Source organism: Phyllopteryx taeniolatus, chromosome 6 (genome assembly GCF_024500385.1).
Source record: "Phyllopteryx taeniolatus isolate TA_2022b chromosome 6, UOR_Ptae_1.2, whole genome shotgun sequence".
NCBI lineage: Eukaryota > Metazoa > Chordata > Actinopteri > Syngnathiformes > Syngnathidae > Phyllopteryx > Phyllopteryx taeniolatus.
Genome location: NC_084507.1, coordinates 16,388,847 through 16,406,642, shown reverse-complemented (window position 1 = coordinate 16,406,642; position 17,796 = coordinate 16,388,847). Strand labels below are relative to the sequence as shown.

Here is a 17,796-nt window from a genome sequence, read left to right as displayed (position 1 = left end):
GCTACACACAAAAATCTGCAAAATGCAATGGTGAAAAACATCCATCCATCCATCAGGCGAGAGGCAGGGTACACCCTGAACTGGTCGCCAGCCAATCGCAGGGCGCATATAAACAAACAACCATTCGCGCACACATTCACACCTAGGGCAATTTAGAGTCTTCAATCAACCCACCACGTATGTTTTTGGGCTATGGGAGGAAACCGGAGTACCCGGAGAAAACCCACACAGGCACAGGGAGAATATGCAAACTCCACACAGGCAGGGCTGGGATTTGAACCCCGGTCCTCAGAACTGTGAGGCAGATGTGCTAACCAGTCGTCCACCGTGCCACCTGGTGGAAAAACTGTTTAACACTATAGTGCCACAATTGAGTACTACATAGTGCACTCAGCATTTACCTTCAAACATATAATGTATTGAGAAACAAATCTCTGGATTCACTTTAGAGGGTATTTAAGTCTGTGTGTTTGGGGGGCTTTCTGTGGCTTTTTTCAACACGTGTTCTGCAAGATGGCATTGTCATGCAAATCTTTCATGTCCTCGAGAGAGCTCATTTTATCTCACAAGATCAATTTAGTCAGCATCAATAGATTAACATTGTTTTGTCTTTTCTTTGGATTTTTGTGGCTTTTCAACAAGATGGACCACTGGCATAGACTTGTCGTGATACCTTAGTGTTATCTCACTCGTGTTCAATTTAGCCAGCGTCAAACACTGGCTTAAACGATGTCCTGAGACCTCAGTGTACCTCACTTGATGTCTTTTTAGCAAGCATGAATGATTAACTCTGTGTGTTTTGCTTTTTGTTTGGCTTTTGTGGCTTTCTCTGGCAACAGTTCCTGCAACAAAAAAAAAAGACCACTGACATAGAATATTTTATGAGACTTCAGCGTAACTCATGTGGTTCAATTTTTTTTTTTTTTTTTTTTTTTGTACTTAAGTTTCATCAAAAAAATGGACCACCCTGTTTTTTGCGTCTTTTTCAGCTTTTTGTACAGGGCTAACTTACAGTATACAAAATTTTGTGTTGCAGTTTAACGACCAACATGCATGGCGTCAGCCTACTTTATCGGAGTATCCTTTGAGATACGAATGACCCGACTTAGTTTTTGTAGATACGAGCTGTCATTCAGCTGATTTATTATTATTGTTGTTTTATTTTTTGACTTGCTAAAAGAAAAATTGAGATACAGATGCTGCATGGTGGCAGTGACTCAATTCACTTCACAACAAAGTTCTTCTTTAGCTTGCCTGCGACACTCTCAACTAAGACGAGAAGCAGACTCGCATTCAAAGCAGTCCGACTTCATCAGTGTGCCTATACTTTTAGTCAAAGTAACAATGTAGAAACAAAGTGAGGTGAGTGAGGCTATCTGCACTGCAGCACATGAATTGATTGTGAATAATTTGTAGTCACGTGCGCTGTTGTCGATGCAGTAGCTCGTGTATGTCCTCCGCTTGCTTTTTTAAAAATTGTTCTATATGCTCAACACACTGTGCTGCTTTTTTATGCGTACAGGAGGCCTCGGCATCAATTGATTTGCAAAGGGTTGTGCCCAGTTAACCTCCCAATCCAAAGGCTAGGTTTTCTTTTCGTGTGCAATGAGATTACACACGCTGTTCTTTGACTTAATCTCCTTCAGAGGCCATCAATTTATTCTGTCCTAATCTCATCTCATCTCCAGGCACTGTGCTGGTCGCGTGCACGCCTGTCTCTCAATGTGGGGGAAGGAAAAAAAAAAAAGATCCTACATACATGAATTTAGGCTAAATTAGTCGGAGGATATTAATTTTAAAAGAAGATGAGAATTGAAATGTGTTTCTTAAATTAGCCGAAAATGGCAAAGCTACAGCAAAACAGACACATTTATTCCTACCGACAAAAAGTCCCAATGGAAATCCAATTTTTGATCCCACATTGACCTTAACATCAACGAATACAATCCTTTAAGATAAAAGCTTTCAACATTGTACTTTTATATATGTCCACCAGATGGCGCTACTTCCCACCATTCAACGCATGTAGCAACATTTCAAACCTTTTACTGTTTTCTGAACTTGCCTCGCTACTGAATATGATAAGTGTGCGTTGCTATTGACATTGGATTTATTTTTCAATCAGATCGTGCTAGTTTTCCGCCATTCAAAAGTATGCAGTAACCTTTCATACCGTTAACTGTTTTCTGCACATTCGTCTTGCTACCGATTGAACTGTGTGCATCGCTATTAATGCTGGATAATGGAGTGTATCCATCCATCAATTTCCTACACCGCTTATCCTCAGGGTCGCAGGTATGCTGTCAAAACCAAATGTCTGTCTCTGTCATGTCCAACTTCTCTTCAACTTCCAAGTCCACTCACTAATCAGTAACAGCGGTGCCTTGAGATACGAGTTCATTCGGTCTGAGACCATGCTCGTAACTCAGTCATATCTCAAATCGTTCAATATCCCCATTGAAATGACTTGTAATGCCATTAATCCGTTCCAGTCTCCTCGCAAAATACAGCAAAAATGTCTTTTTAATAAGAAAAATAGAACTCTTTTAATATTGTTCTCTAATACACACAGTAATGACATAATTAAATGGAATGTAAAGAAATTAAACTGTTTTTGCCACCTTTTTTGATTCCCTGAACATTGTGCTGCTCCTGGTGTGAGCTTCTGGTGAGGAGGTCACAATTGCTCAGTAAGACGCGGTAATATTGGTCATTCTAAATGTATTCCACTGTTTGTGTCCAAATATCCCTTGTATAAACTGCTATAACACCACCACGTAGATGCTATTCGTGAGCTTGTCTATGGCAGGTACCATTAAGTGTTAGCATTAAGCTAGCGGGCTTCAAGGCAAAGTTATTTGGATGTTTTGAATACACATGTAATTCTCATTGTTTTATGTTTAATTTGACAGTAAACCTTAACCGGAAGTGGCAATAAACAACTTGAAGCCTCTTTTTTGAGAAATTGTTCACAATCTTACAAACCGCTGCTTGTTGTGAAGTGAGTTGAGCGACTGCCACTGCGCCTGTATCTCAAATTTTTACTAGCAAATCTGAGCCAAAAAAAAATGGTCCTAACAATGGTTCGTATCTCGAAAAAATTGTAAAAGATGTCACTCATATCTCAAGGCACCACTGTACAGCATTTAAAACCCCGGAGTACAACTTTGTCACCAGATGGTGCTACTTTCCATAGTCAAAGCATGAAGCAACATCTCACACCTTGTACCATATTCTGCAAAGGTGTCTCGCTACTGAAATAATAAGTACGAGTTCCTATTGATGTTTGATAATGGTGTGTATGCATTTAAAAAAAATGTCCAACTTCCCAAGTCTTTCCTCTTTGATGTTCACACACTAATTGAATTTGATATGTATATTTTAGGGTGAAATACTTTTAAAAGATGAACAGTTTTTTTGCCGCAGTTTTGGAAGATAACAGTTATCATCTTGAGGGGTATTTAAATGACTTAAGGGTTAAAAACAAAAAAATAGAACTCAGTCATGTCTCTTTGAGAAAAGTTTGCTTGGATGTACATTTCTGAAGAAAAAGGAGGAGATTTTTGAAAGAGAATACGAAATCATCCAAATGTTTGCTTCGTCTTGCACATTAATGGTGTTGGTGATGATCAAACGCAGCTGGTCTATATAATTAAACAGACGCTCATCGTGTTACTGACTAGCACGCTGCGTGGAGGAAGACTCATGGAAGGGATTTACACGAGGCCGAACAATCCTACAGTGTCACCGCCACATGGCCGCATCGGCTTGGCCTCGTCCGGCCCGATCCCATAGGTCACCAGAGGCTTTTGGGGATGTTTTTTTGCCCGACTGTCTCTCTTAAAAAGTCAAGCCAACCCATTAGGAATTGATCTTGGCTACAGTGGGATTGTTTTTTTCCCCCCCATCAAGCACCTAATCCCTTCAGCCAAAAGCAGCCACATTATCTATTTGAAAGTTTTCTGCGATGGATGTGCAGTGAGTGTGGAAGGAATGACAATTTTAGAGCGCTAACTTTTTTGTATATGTGGAGGAGGTCGGGCAGGGTAATAAAAACAGGCTTATCTCCATTCGTTAGGCACTGCAGATAAGAGATACACGGAGAGACTGCACAGATTTTTGCCGTTGTATTAACCCGCCGAACAAGCGGAATCCCAAATTACAGCGGGATGATGACGGGACGGTCGGGGATAACGAAAGCCCGTCCTGTACAGGCTAGTTGGGCGTGTTTACCGTAATCCTGCTGAGTAGTCATGGGAAGTGAGGGTTTGAGCAGGAATGGGAGATCTTTGTCTTGCCACTTCCTGATTTTCCTGCCTTGGGGTGTGTGAGCAGTCAAAGGGGGGCGAAATCCCTCTGTGCTTATCTGGAGCCAGCCTCTTAATCACAGTCTTCATCTGGCTTGCCTCTGCATCACCCTCCACTCCCCCAAACACACACACACACACACACGTCATTCTCCAGAACTCCACTTTCCAGACCCCCGACGGCTCTGCTTGACTCGTCTATCAATGAGTACCTCTCGGCCTGAGTGTTCCATCCTCGCTCCAACTTTGAGGTCATCCAACAAATCTGTCCACTCTCATACTGTCGTTTATGAATAGAGTGCAAGTAAAGTACGAAATAATATAGAAATAAAGTTAACGCTCATGGAAAAAGCCAGACTCATCTCGTAGTAATCCATATCTCATTTTACCAGCAACTCTAAATTGCTTGTAGGTGTGAATGTCCCCTGCAATTGGCTGGCGACTTGTTAAACTGGGATAGGCTCAGTTACCCCCGCGACCCAAGTGAGGATAAACGCTATGGAAAATGGATAGATTTTACCAGCGATCTTCAGAGATCGAGTCTGTGTAGGATTTTAGTCATCCAGGTCATGGTGAGCCACAAATGTTGAATTGAAGGCAACTGGACATCTTTCCTCAGACAATAAGTTGGTTAATTTGTCAATTGTTTGCTTGGTTTGAGGTTTTATCAATCAGTCAATTTGATTTTCAGTTGGTTGTTTTGTTGGTTAGTTGGTCAACTGGCTGATCATTCATTCAGTTAATTATCTGGTCGACTCGTTGATCAAGCGGTTGGTTTTTCATCCGGTCAGTTCGTTTGTCGATCGGTCAGTTGGTTGATCGATCACTCGGTTGTTCATTTGGTGTGTCGTTCATCCGGTTGGTTAGTTGGATGCGCAATCGGTTAGTTGGCTAGTTAGTATTTGTGTTGGTTGGTCAGTTAACAACTATTTACAAAATGCCGCTAGGCATGGTGGGGAATCCAGCTGCCAGCTAGTTTGTGCTACCAAAGGTACACAGTATTCAAGCCGCATGTAGACGAAGCTATGGAACGATCGCGGGTAGCCTTTCGTTTGGTAAGGCAGCTATTGCACCAGGATCTGTAGTTTGTGTGTCATCAACGCTTCACTTCGTGCCATTAAAAACGTTATTGTGGCGTAGAGAATCAGAGAAGGAGGTGGTTCCTAGAATGCTTTGCTGTAGTTAAAATTATCACGTTTGTCAGTGTCATACCTTTTTATTGTATTAATTTGTACAGGCATGGTGTAATAGTGACAGTGTTGTTGTTTCTAGTCATGTACAGTTTATCGCTGCTTTTGTTCGAGGTAAATCTGGTACCTTGAGTTCAAATGTTAGTGCAACTAATGACACTGGTCCCCTGCAGCATTATGCTACCTCGTGTACATGTTTAAAACATAAAGAAAGTGTTACCAATATGCTTGCTTTGTGAGCTAGTTCTACCGTATTTATCAAATGGTTCTGCAGACCAGATATAATTTGCGTGCAAGGGCAGATTTAGCTTGTGGGCAGGAAGTTTAAATTATATAGGCTGGTTGCATGGTTGCTCAGTTGGTTTGTCAGAAGGTCAATCATGTTGTTGGTTTGACATCCCGTCAGTTGTTTTCTGGGTTTATACATTGCTTGTTGGTTAGGTACTGTGTCATTCAGTAAGTCAGTTGGTTTGGTCGTTTGGTTTGTTGGTCGAATGGTTGATTCATCAGTTGGTCAATTGATTGGATGATAAGGCTGGTTTGATGGTCTGTTGTTTTTTTTTCATTCGGTCATTTTTTTTTTTTTTTGAGTCGGATGCTTGATTCATCAGTCAGTCAGTTGGATGGATGGATTTTGGAGGGTCTGGTTAGTTGGCCTGTCAGTCAGCTTGCTATCTGATTGAGGATTTTCTTTTCCCTGTTTTGCTGTTACAGTACGCTTGAATCGGGCACAAGCGTGGCATGGCACTGACCCACCTGATCCAGCAAATGGATTTGTGGTGGGGGGGGGGGAAACACATTGTGTTATGTTCATTACCAAAGTCCACATGACTGGAGTGAAAGAGTACATCCGGCCATGTCAAATTAACCCGACGGTAGTCAACCCAAATCTCACAGAAATCCCTTGTGTTATATCTGTATTATAGATTTACTGTGAAACCAGTTATTGGATCGAGAGATCCTGAGAGAGAAAAAAAATGAACATGACCTCATCTAATGCTGGAGGTTATAAAAGTTTAAGTATTCCTTGACATCAATGCATCAAATAGCCTGGCACCATTTTCAACTTGCTCAAGTGGATCTGCTATCATTTCTGACACTTGCAGCCAAGCATCCAGCCTCATCTCCGCCTCCTCTACTTCTTCCCAACATCACTCCCATCAGAATCAGAATCATCTGATTCATCACCACCTCCTCTGGGCCCCATGAGAAAGCGCTGGTGTATGTTTGAGTGACGGGTCAGGGCGTAGAGGACGGATAGGAAGGTATACATGTGTAACTAACAGGCCGCTCCTCACATTGATCCGCCCAAAGGAGCATCAGTGACCTTTTCACTTCCACAAACACCACTTGATTCAGTCAGAGTGCTGCTGCCTTCTCCTTCTTCGCTGGGATGCACTTCATTTTCTTTCTACCTATTAAATATGCATATGCGCATGCATGTTGGGAGGGTGAGTTGGGTTTTTTGTTTGCCGGGGCAGGAACAATAGAGTGTCAAAGGGCTCTCGTCTGCGCTGCGTGTTTGTGTAAATATGTCGGAGCCAGTGGCCATGATCCAATACAACACAGGAGCTCCCTATTATGCAGTGACAGCTGGTGGAGTTTTCTCCAGGGGATATGGACACACACACACACACACACACACACATATATGTATATATATTTATTTATTTATAGAGAGAGTCACGATATGTAATCGTATAGTATTGGACTGGACCCAAAAGCAGACAGAGGGAGTAGAGGAGAATGGTTTATTAAAGAACTTGCTCCGGGTTAGTATTTCCAATGCGTGAGGGTGGTCCGAAGGAGCGAGGAACTGACAGGAGGCGGAAGCGTGAGCGGCGTGGTTGGAGCGGGCAGTGAAGCGAGAGACACGGAAGGAATACTGGAACACAAGAGGATAAGTACAAGTCCGGATAGCCAGGTAATCAACTTACAAACACGAGTAGGTTTGAGAGTCGGCCTGTTTGTGTACCACAAACAAGTGCGAATACTCTACCGCTGAGTTCCTGGATCAGGCAGACTTGTGTGCAGGGAGTGATGAGTGCTGATTGAGAACAGGTGCACGGGCGAGTAGGTGATTGCTGAAGAGAGAGAGGGCAAGGCGAGGCACAAAGCTCCACCCAAGCTCCAAAAGGGAACTAACTGCATGGCACAGATCATGATATACAAACAGAAGAAAATGAATTAGAAATATATATGTACAGTATATTCAATTGAATTGAATACACTACAAACACAAGATATTGAATGTTTAAAAGTGATACATTTTGGAGTTTAAAAAAAAAAAATATTTATTAGTATTATTATTTTTGCAAATATTCACTCATTTTGAATTTGATGTCTGCAGCATTTTCCAAACAACTGAGACAGGGGCATGTTTACCAATGGTTTACCATCACATTAATAATAATGTGATGGTAACTTAATAAGCGTTTGGCAATTGAGGATACAAATTGTTGAAGCTTTGTGGGGTGGAATTCTTTCCCATTCTTTTTTTTATGTACAACTTCAGTTGTTGAACAGTCCGGGGTCTCCGTTGTCTTGTTTTACTCTTCATAATGTGCCAAACATTTTCAATGGGCCAATCTAGTACTCTAACTCTTTTACTATGTGACACGTGCAGAATGTGGCTTGGCATTGTCTTGCTGAAATTAGCAGGGACTTCCCTGAAAAGACTTTGCTTGGATGGCAGCAAATGTTGCTCCAAAACCTGTATGTACCGCTCAGCATTCATGTTGCCTCCACAGATGTGAAAGTTACCCATGCCATGAGAACTCACACACCCTCATAGCATCACAGATGCTGACTTTTGAACTTTGCACTGATAACAATCTGGATGGTCCTTTTCCTCTTTGCCCCAGAGCACACGACATGCATGATTTTGAAATGTGGACTCGTCAGATTACAGCACACTTTTACACTTTCCAAGTCAGATGAGCTCTGGCCCAGAGAAGCCAGTGGTATTTGTAGGTGTTGTTGATACACAGTATATGGCTTTCACTTTGCATAGTAGAGTTTTAACTTGTATTTATAGATGTAGCGACAAATTGTGTTAATTGACTGTGGTTTTCTGAAATGTTCCTGAGCCCACGTGGAAGTATCCTTTATGCTGGTTTTTAATGCAGTGCCGCCTGAGGGATCAAAGGTCACAGGCATCCTTGCCGCTTACGTGCATAGATTTCTCCAGATTCGCGGAATCTTTTAATGATATCATGGACCGTAGATAATGAAATCACTCCTTGCAATTGTACGTAGGACTATTAGCAATGCATGATAACTATTGGTACCGATATTGGGGGGAAAAAACAGGCAAAACACACGATAGGTCCGATATAAAAATTTTAAAACTGAACCGATAACAAGAGCCAGCTCATGCAGCAAGGTGCTGGTCGGCAGCAGCTGCTTATGACAGTCATGGATATTCTTACCAAAATTCTTCGCCTATGACACCAAAAATAGTCAATATCCACAATAAATTAGCATATGCTCGCCAGCACTTGCTGAAATCACGACCATTCAGAGACTTTGAGTTCATAACTACGACACTCCCGAGTATTTACATATCTTCGGAGCGCAGTGGTCTGCAAGCCCCCCTGGACTACGAAGTAGCTGTCTTAGCCCAGTAAGCAGACAGAGCAGCAAGTGGAGGTGTGGTAATTGGAGTCGTAATTTACAGCTAATCTAAAAAGCTAGCCCCAACAGAATGCTGCGTCCATTCATCTTCCTCTCCAACGTTTGCTGACTGGACAATAAATTAGATCGACAAATGGAATTTATTAAGCAAAAAACACAATGCCCACGCGCATCCACTAATGATGTGCATCGGGCGGCAAAAACTATTTTCTTTACGTTCTAGTTAATTTGATCATTACTCTCTTTCTTACAGTAGAATATTACAGAGTGCTATTTTTATTAATAAAAAAACACTACATGAAAGTGTTTTTTTTGGGGGGGGGGCTGGCACGGATTGATGGCATTTCTATTCATTCCAGTGGGGAAAGATGATTTATAATTTGTGTGTTTTGAGTTGCGACCGTTGTCACGGAACAAATTCAACTCTTATCACAAGGCACAACAGTAATTATAATAATTTGCATTTTATAAGTGTTGACAAAAAACCCAAAGAAAAATTTAAATGCACACCGCGGTCTTGTGACATCGTCATCCAAGCCGCCGAAGTTTTCTAGTATTTCGTGGGAGAATTCCGAATAGCGGAATTCTGCTTTAGAGGTATGCAGATTGTGATATTTTGTGATGGAAAAATCGAGATTTATAGTCATGAATTCATTTTGGCTCGGTCGGTAGCATCTCCTAGAATTTACAGATACATTATTCCATAAAGTATTTCTGAGGGAAATTGCATTTTGTAGTTATCGTGCAGTGAAGTTGCGTGTGTGTGTGTGGGTGTGGGTGTGGGTGAGAGTGAGAGAGAGAGAGAGAGAGAGAGAGAGATCATAGTGTATGTGTGCCAGTGCATTGTGTGGTTATTCCATTATGGAATAGAGTGGGGGGCGCGCTCGGGTCACGTTGACGTGCTGCACCTGCATGCTTTAAATTGGCCTCCCTCTCCTCGGTCTCGTTCCCCTCCCTCCAGGATTCCCTGGCAGAGGTTCTCAAAGAGGCGGGAGTGTGTCGGCCTCCTTGTCGCTGAGTCACAATGGCCACTGGGGGCCATATAATGATGCCTGTTGAGATAAAGGGGCGGCCGCGAAATGGGACCTTTTTTTGCAGTGGGTTCAAAATGGAGGACGATGAGTGTCCTGATGAAAAAGACAATTCTTGCAATGAGGAGCGGTCACACTGACATAACAAATACTGCACAGTGAGGCAAAGTGCGCGTTTGGGGTGTGTTTGAGGAGGCACAGCGCCACCATGTGGATGACGGTTGCCATTACAGATGATTACGTCAGGAGACGTGAAAGCTCGCATGCAAATTGTTGAGGGCGAAAAAAATCTAAATGCTAAGCAAATATCTTTACTTAATATAAATGATACTTTCCCAATAGGACTTTTGCCTTTAGAAGGGGAAAAAAAACTTAAGTTAAAGCAGCGAGTGAGAGCAAATTAGGATAGATTATATTTTTTAAATGTAATATTTGATCTTCATCATTTTCATTTTGTATACCAACACAAGTGATGATCTGATGCGGTATTATTAGGTTTCAAAATTCCATACTACCGTTATAAAAATAAAGAAAATTCAACACATAAATGTAAATTGCCATTTTCATAATACACTTTATTTTGTCTTTAGTGGTTTTGTTTTTATTATTAGATAGAGTGTTGTTGTTTTTGGGATGTGGGAGGAAACCGGAGAGCCCGGAGAAAACCCACGCAGGCACGGGGAGAACATGCAAACGCCACACAGGCGGAGCCGGGATTTGAACCCCGGTCCCCCGAACTGTGAGGCGGATGTGCTAACCAGTCGTCAACCGTGCCGGCGCATAGCGTGTAAAAAAAAAAAAAAAACATAACGTATGAAGTTTAAAATGATTATTTCATTATTTTTGTCATTTCATCTTCACAAATGATCGTCAGATCCATAGTAATACATTTATATAATTAGCTTATCTACTTGTTCAGTTACTTATTTTTCATGTTATTTTTAATTAATCAAATAGTTATACCAGCAAATGTTTTTATAGTTGTATTTTTTTGTACAGATTGTTGTAAAATAAATATTGTACGTCATCATCAGCTTCAGTTCACCCACCACAACCCCTATGAGGAGAAACAATAAACGATGGATGTATATTATTTTATATATTACAATAGTTAGTTTACCACCTCCTTGACCTGTCACCTTATCGTGGTGGAGGAGTTTGTGTGTCCCAATGATCCTAGGAGCTAAGTTGTCTGGGACTTTATGCCCCTGGCAGGGTCACCCATGGCAAACAGGTCCTAGGTGAGGGATTGGACGGCTCCAAAGACCCTTAGGGATCAGATGGCTCCAAAGACCCTTATGGTGACAAACAATTCAGGAAGACGTTTTCCCTTCCCCGGACGCGGGTCACCGGGGCCCCCCTCTGGAGCCAGGCCTGGAGGTGGGGCTCGAAGGCGAGCGGCTTGTGACCGGGCCTGCACCCATGGGGCCCGGCCGGGCACAGCCCGAAAGGGTAACGTGGGTGCCCCTTCCCATGGGCTCACCACCTGTGGGACGGGCCACAGGGGTCGGGTGCAGTGCGAGCTGGGCGGTGGCCGAAGGCGGGGACCTTGGCGATCCCATCCCCGGCTACAGAAGCTGGCTCTAGGGACGTGGAATGTCACCTCTCTGGCAGGGAAGGAGCCCGTGTGAGGTCGAGACGTTCCGACTAGATATAGTCGGGCTCTCCTCCACACACAGCTTGGGCTCTGGTACCAGTCCTCTCGAGAGGGGTTGGACTCGCTTCCACTCTGGAGTTGCCCACAGTGAGAGGTGCCGAGCAGGTGTGGGTATACTTATTCCCCCCCGACTCAGCGCTTGTACGTTGGGGTTTACCCCGGTGGACGAGAGGGTAGCCTCGCTCCGCTTTCGGGTGGGGGGACAGGTCCTGACTGTTGTTTGTGCCTATGCACCAAACAGCAGTTCAGAGTACCCACCCTTTTTGGAGTCCTTGGAAGGGATGCTGGAGAGCGCTCCCACTGGGGAGTCCATCGTTCTGCTGGGGGACTTCAATGCTCACGTGGGCAATGACAGTGAGACCTGGAAAGCTGTGATTGGGAGGAACCCGAGCGCAGTTCTGTTATTGGACTTCTGTGCTCATCACGGCTTGTCCATAACGAACACCATGTTCAAGCATAAGGGTTTTCACACGGGCACTTGGCACCAGGACAACCTAGGTTGCAGTTCGATGATCGACTTTGTGGTCGTGTCATCGGAATTGCGGCCGCATGTCTTGGACACTTGGGTGAAGAGAGGGGCGGAGCTGTCAACTGATCACCACCTGGTGGGGAGTTGGCTCAGATGGTGGGGGAAGATGCCGGTCCGACCTGGCAAACTTATTGTGAGGGTCTGCTGGGAACGTCTGGCAGAATCCCCTGTCAGAAGGAGTTTCAACTCCCACCTCCGGCAGAACTTCACCCACGTCTCGGGGGAGGCGGGGGACATTGACATTGAGTCCGAGTGTGTTCCGAGTGTGTTCTGCGCCTCTATTGCCGATGGCGGCCGACCGGAGCTGTGGCCGTAAGGTGATCGGTGCCTGTCGTGGCGGAAATCCCCGAACCCGTTGGTGGACACCAACGGTGAGGGATGCCGTCAAGCTGAAGGAGGAGTCCTATCGGGCCTTTTTGGCCCGTGGGACTCCTGAGGCGGTGGGGCGAATACTTCAAAGACCTCCTCAACTACACCTAAAGGCTCTGGATGTTGTGGGGCTGTCCTGGTTGACACGCCTCTGCAACATCGCGTGGACATCGGGGACAGTGCCTCTGGATTGGCAGACTGGTTTGGTGGTCCCCCTTTTTAAGAAGGGGGACCGGAGAGTGTGTTCCAACAACAGGGTGATCACACTCCTCAGCCTCCCTGGTAAGGTCTATTCAGGGGTGCTGGAGAGGAGGGTCCGTCGGGAAGTCGAATCTCAGGTTCAGGAGGAGCAGTGTGGTTTTCGTCCTGGCCATGGAACAGTGGACCAGCTCTACACCCTCGGCAGGGTCCTTGAGGGTGCATGGGAGTTCGCCCAACCAGTCTACATGTGTTTTGTGGACTTGGAGAAGGCATTCGACCGTGTCCCTCGGGGAGTCCCTGATACGGGCTGTTCGGTCCCTGTATGACCGGTGTCAGAGTTTGGTCTGCATTGCCGGCAGTAAGTCGGACTCGTTTCCGGTGAGGGTTGGACTCCGCCAAGGCTGCCCTTTGTCACCGATTCTGTTCATAACTTTTATGGACAGAATTTCTAGGCGCAGCTGAGGCGTAGAGGGGGTCCGGTTTGGTGGCCTCAGAATTGCATCTCTGCTTTTTGCAGATGATGTGGTTCTGTTCTCTTCATCAATCCGTGATCTCCAATTCTCACTGGAGCGGTTCGCAGCCGAGTGTGAAGCGGCTGGGATGAGATCCTGCCCTAAGTGGAGGAGTTCAAGTATCTTGGGGTCTTGTTCACGAGCGAGGGAAGAATGGAACGGGAGATCGACAGGCGGATCGGTCCAGCGTCTCCAGTGATGTATCGGTCCGTTCTGGTAAAGAAGGAGTTTAGCCAAAAGGCGAAGCTCTCGACAGTGAAGACTAATAGAAGAGAATAAGCCTTTATTTGTCTCACAATGAGGACTTTTATGATATGATACGATGGTATGAGCACACCATGTGATGTTGTTTTCCCCCAGAAAGTTATGTAAATATATTTTGCATGACAGTAAATGAGATCATGCAAAATGTGTTCTTCTCATACTTATTGAGGTCCATAAATATATGTTAAGAGCACAGCATGTGAAGACACTTTTGAATGTGCGACACAGGAAACACGCTTTTAGTAGGAGATGTGTATTGTTTGAAGAGAAATGTAATTAGACGGGCACAAAAACACTAAATCATGACCTGTCCAATTAGCTGGAACACGGTTTGTTCTCATCAAGTCATCTTCACATCTTCTCTGCCCTTTAACCACCTCATTAGCATAATCCTCCTGGGAAGACTACAGTATAATGACATCACTATATTGCTATATACTGGGCATGTCTGTATGAGTGAGAACACTTGTATGTGTGTGTCATGATGTCGTAGTTTTAGTGCAACCTAATGCATGCTTAGTCCTAATCATCGACTTTAAAATAAGGTTACTCTTATGAAATGCTTATAACACATTTGTAACTAGGCTAGTAATGACATTTAATATTTTATATACACGTGTAAATGCTTGGCAAATGTGTCAACAACAAGCACAGGACTAACTATATAATTCTTCCAATATAAAATATTAATTTAAATACTATTGTTGCACCGAGTGAGCCAATTGGGAATTTTGGGAACTTTGACTTTGTAAATAGTATTTAAGTTTTTAGAATGACATGGGTGACGAGTGCTTCAATTAACTTACTTACGATTAGTCTACAGCTAATCGGTTTTCAAATTAATCCACAAGTAATTTTGTTTAACTTCAGATCCGTGATAAACGGAACGTCATGTGACCAATGCAGACAACGGGTTAGCTGACTTCCTGTATATGCTAAAGAGCGTGACTAAGATTGATGGTGTGATTATTATAAATTTTGTTTTCTTTATGACAAGTGTCTTCGGACAAAAGTTAAATACATGTACAGTATATCATGTATTTATACAAATATGATATAGGTAAACATGAACAACAGTTAATCGATTATTAGAATAGTTGCACCCCTTCATTTGAGTTTTCAGCATTGCATGTGAGCAGAGCTTGGTAGAGAAGTTTGAGGACTTGGTGACACTAAACTTCTATAAGTTGAGTTTCAAAATTCAGCTCCCGAATACGGTTTAACTTTGTAACATGGAAATTGCCAGACATGTCTATCATGAGTAGACGCACAAAAAAAGACAAAAAAACTATGACTGAAAAGGCAGTCAGTCGACGGCTAAAAAGTACATCCATTCTTTTCCCATTCCTCAGGCACGCGTCTTCCCGAGAAAGGCGCCACCACAGGCAGCATCATCGGCGCCATTATCGGCGTCATCCTCATCGTGGCCATCATCGGCACGGCGGTCGCCATGTACCGCAAACATCGCGCCAACAAGCTCAACGGAGAGTGAGTGCTTTGCGTAGTACGTCACGTAGCCGACCTTGTGTTTTGGGGACTCGCTTAGAAAACGTGGTGTTGTTTTCCAGAGGCCCCCCCAAGCACAAGCCCCCGCCGCCCAACAAGAACAACACTGCCGTGAAGCCGGTGAGTCTCTGGCAGGAACTAGTTGAATTGTGTCTTGAGGGATTACAATCAGTGTAGTACATTCAAATTGAATTAAACGAAACTTAGATGGAGGAACATTGTTTAAAAAATGTTTGTGTGTGCGGCAGGTGACCAATAACGCCCCCGCGGCCGAAGAACGCCTCATCGATAGCCAGTACTACAGAACCCAGGATGCAGAGCCAGTCACAGTGAGAATAACACTCTAATAAATCTAATACAGGACTTGTAGAACTACAGGGGGAGAAATGTTACCAAGGATCCCTTCATAATCCTAACACCGTTTGAAGAAAAAAAAACAACAAAAAAAAAGTAGTCATTTTACATTAGGGGTTGAACGATTAAAGATTTAGTGTTTCACCTCGTGGGCCAATTTGGAATTTTCAAAAGTTGGACTTTGTAAATAGCAATTAGGTTTTTAAAATAACATGGGTGACTAATGTTTCAATTAAGGTGTTTTAGAGGTGCAGCAAATAATTGATTATCAAATTAACCGACAAGTAATTTTGATAATCGATTAATTGTTTAGAGACCTTGTTTAACTTAAAATTGTCTAAATCCCCGGAATCACCGAACGACCATTCACTTTAACACTTGGGGAGAGTTTAGTCTTCAATGAAATGAACCAAACATGCATGTTTTGCATGGAGTACCCGGGGGAAACCCATACAAGCATGTGGAGAACACACAAACCCCACACAGGAAGGCCATGGCTGAGATTCAAACCCAGAACTTAAAACTGTGAGACAGATCTGCAAACTGTTCCACTGCTTAATTACATTCTTCTTCTTTTTTTTTTTTTTTTTAAATCAAGTCTCCAACACAAGTTCTTGTTCCATAATGACAGCTTTACCTCCCCCTTGCAGGACCTGGATGCTTATGATGACGACGGTGACAACAACGGCGGCGAGGGGCCACGGGTGCACTACTACGCCGCCGCGCCCACTGGGTGGGACGACCCCGGCAACAACGAAGCGCCGCCGTTCTACGAGCACAGCAGGAACAAGTCCCATGAGAATGGTCAGGGTACCGACGTCGGCCGCGGGGACAGCTTTGTTTCTCCCGCCATGTTCGTGTAAGCGGACATGCTCCACTGTACAGAAGTTTGTGTGTGTGTGCGTGTGTGTGTGTGTGTGCGCGCGCGTGTGGCGTGAGTTGAGAATGTGAAATTTGCCATCTTTTTTGGTCAATTTTTCCACTTTGAGCCAGCAAAAGTACAAAATCTTCATTTTTCGGGGGGCGTTCGAGGATATTTTAACTGTACATGTCGTAAATAACTTGTTACATCATATTGAATGAAACCAATTGAGTTGACCATTTTATTTCACAATGGTATCTGTTACTTTTATTTCTAGGACATAACTATTTAGCTTTTAGTATTATGATGACATGGATTACACGGTAATTCTGGATTACCAAATTAAATCTGATACAATTTCTGCCTCTGCAGTGAAGGATTAATTTTTTTTGAAGTCAGAGCCTGCTACTGCACTCATTAAACAGGTCAATTATTTAAAGGATTGTTTTCCTTCTCTCTCGAGTGCTTTCGTGCCAATGTTGACCATGTTGTGAAATCATATTTTTAAAGAAAAAAATGACTATTGATTGCTACTCATTCAGTTTTTGTTGATTCAATAAATAGTTTTTAAAAGTTTGCCATGCTTTTTTTGTGCAGAAATATTCTTTCACCCTGATGGATTTAAAATGAAAGATAAAGAAGTGAACAATTTCAACTTGTAAATTTAGAGGTTTCACAAATGTCATTTACAATTGACGAATGACAGTCATAATATGCAAAATACCACATTTATTTAATAGAATAGTAAATATAACATTCTGTATTAATGGACATTTACCAGTGCATGCTGCTATGTGTGTGCAGATAATGATGTGTTGATGAAGCAGCATGTGGCTAGTTACCCAAGGTTATTTTTTACGACCTGTTCCAAATTCTGCATTTCCTTCTTGGAAATGCTTTGCCACTTCTTCACTTACTGCCTGTTTGTAGCTCTTGCTGCTACGTGCTCTGTGGGGTTGATATCAGGGGACTGAGATGGCCATTGAAGATTCCTTTAGTTTGCCTTCAAAAAGTCTTGAGTTACTCTCTGCAGTATGTTTAACGTCAAAATTCATGTTTGTAGTCTTGTTTGTGCCTTTTTCTTGCCTCCATGTGCTGCATGCATGTGCTGCATACTCTATTGGGTTAATATCAGTTGAGCCATTGCCGAATATTGAAAATGTTATGAACTGTGATTTCTATCACATTTTCCAAATATTTTTGATACTCTGCATGAAATGACTGTAATTCCTAAATATTAAATGCCATATTTTTTTAAACCGAAAGTATTAACTTCAATTATACTTTGGTTGTTGTATTTCAAATCTGTCGTGGTGGTTTGTAAAGGCTAAATCACTAAGAGGCTTGTCATGGTCCAAATCCTTTTGGACCTAGCTGT

General features: G+C 43.2%; 1 protein-coding gene across 1 annotated transcript in view; it reads left to right on the top strand.

The window, feature by feature from the left end:
- The window catches only part of si:ch73-22o12.1 (nectin-2), a 177,162-nt gene extending 160,168 nt beyond the window's left edge, over positions 1-16,994 (top strand). The window contains exons 7-10 of the mRNA XM_061776111.1: positions 15,049-15,184; positions 15,265-15,322; positions 15,451-15,531; positions 16,207-16,994. Coding sequence (XP_061632095.1) covers positions 15,049-15,184; positions 15,265-15,322; positions 15,451-15,531; positions 16,207-16,419 — 488 coding nt within the window. The 3' untranslated portion in view covers positions 16,420-16,994. The remainder of the gene's footprint in view (positions 1-15,048; positions 15,185-15,264; positions 15,323-15,450; positions 15,532-16,206) is intronic.
- Positions 16,995-17,796: the final 802 nt, after the last annotated feature.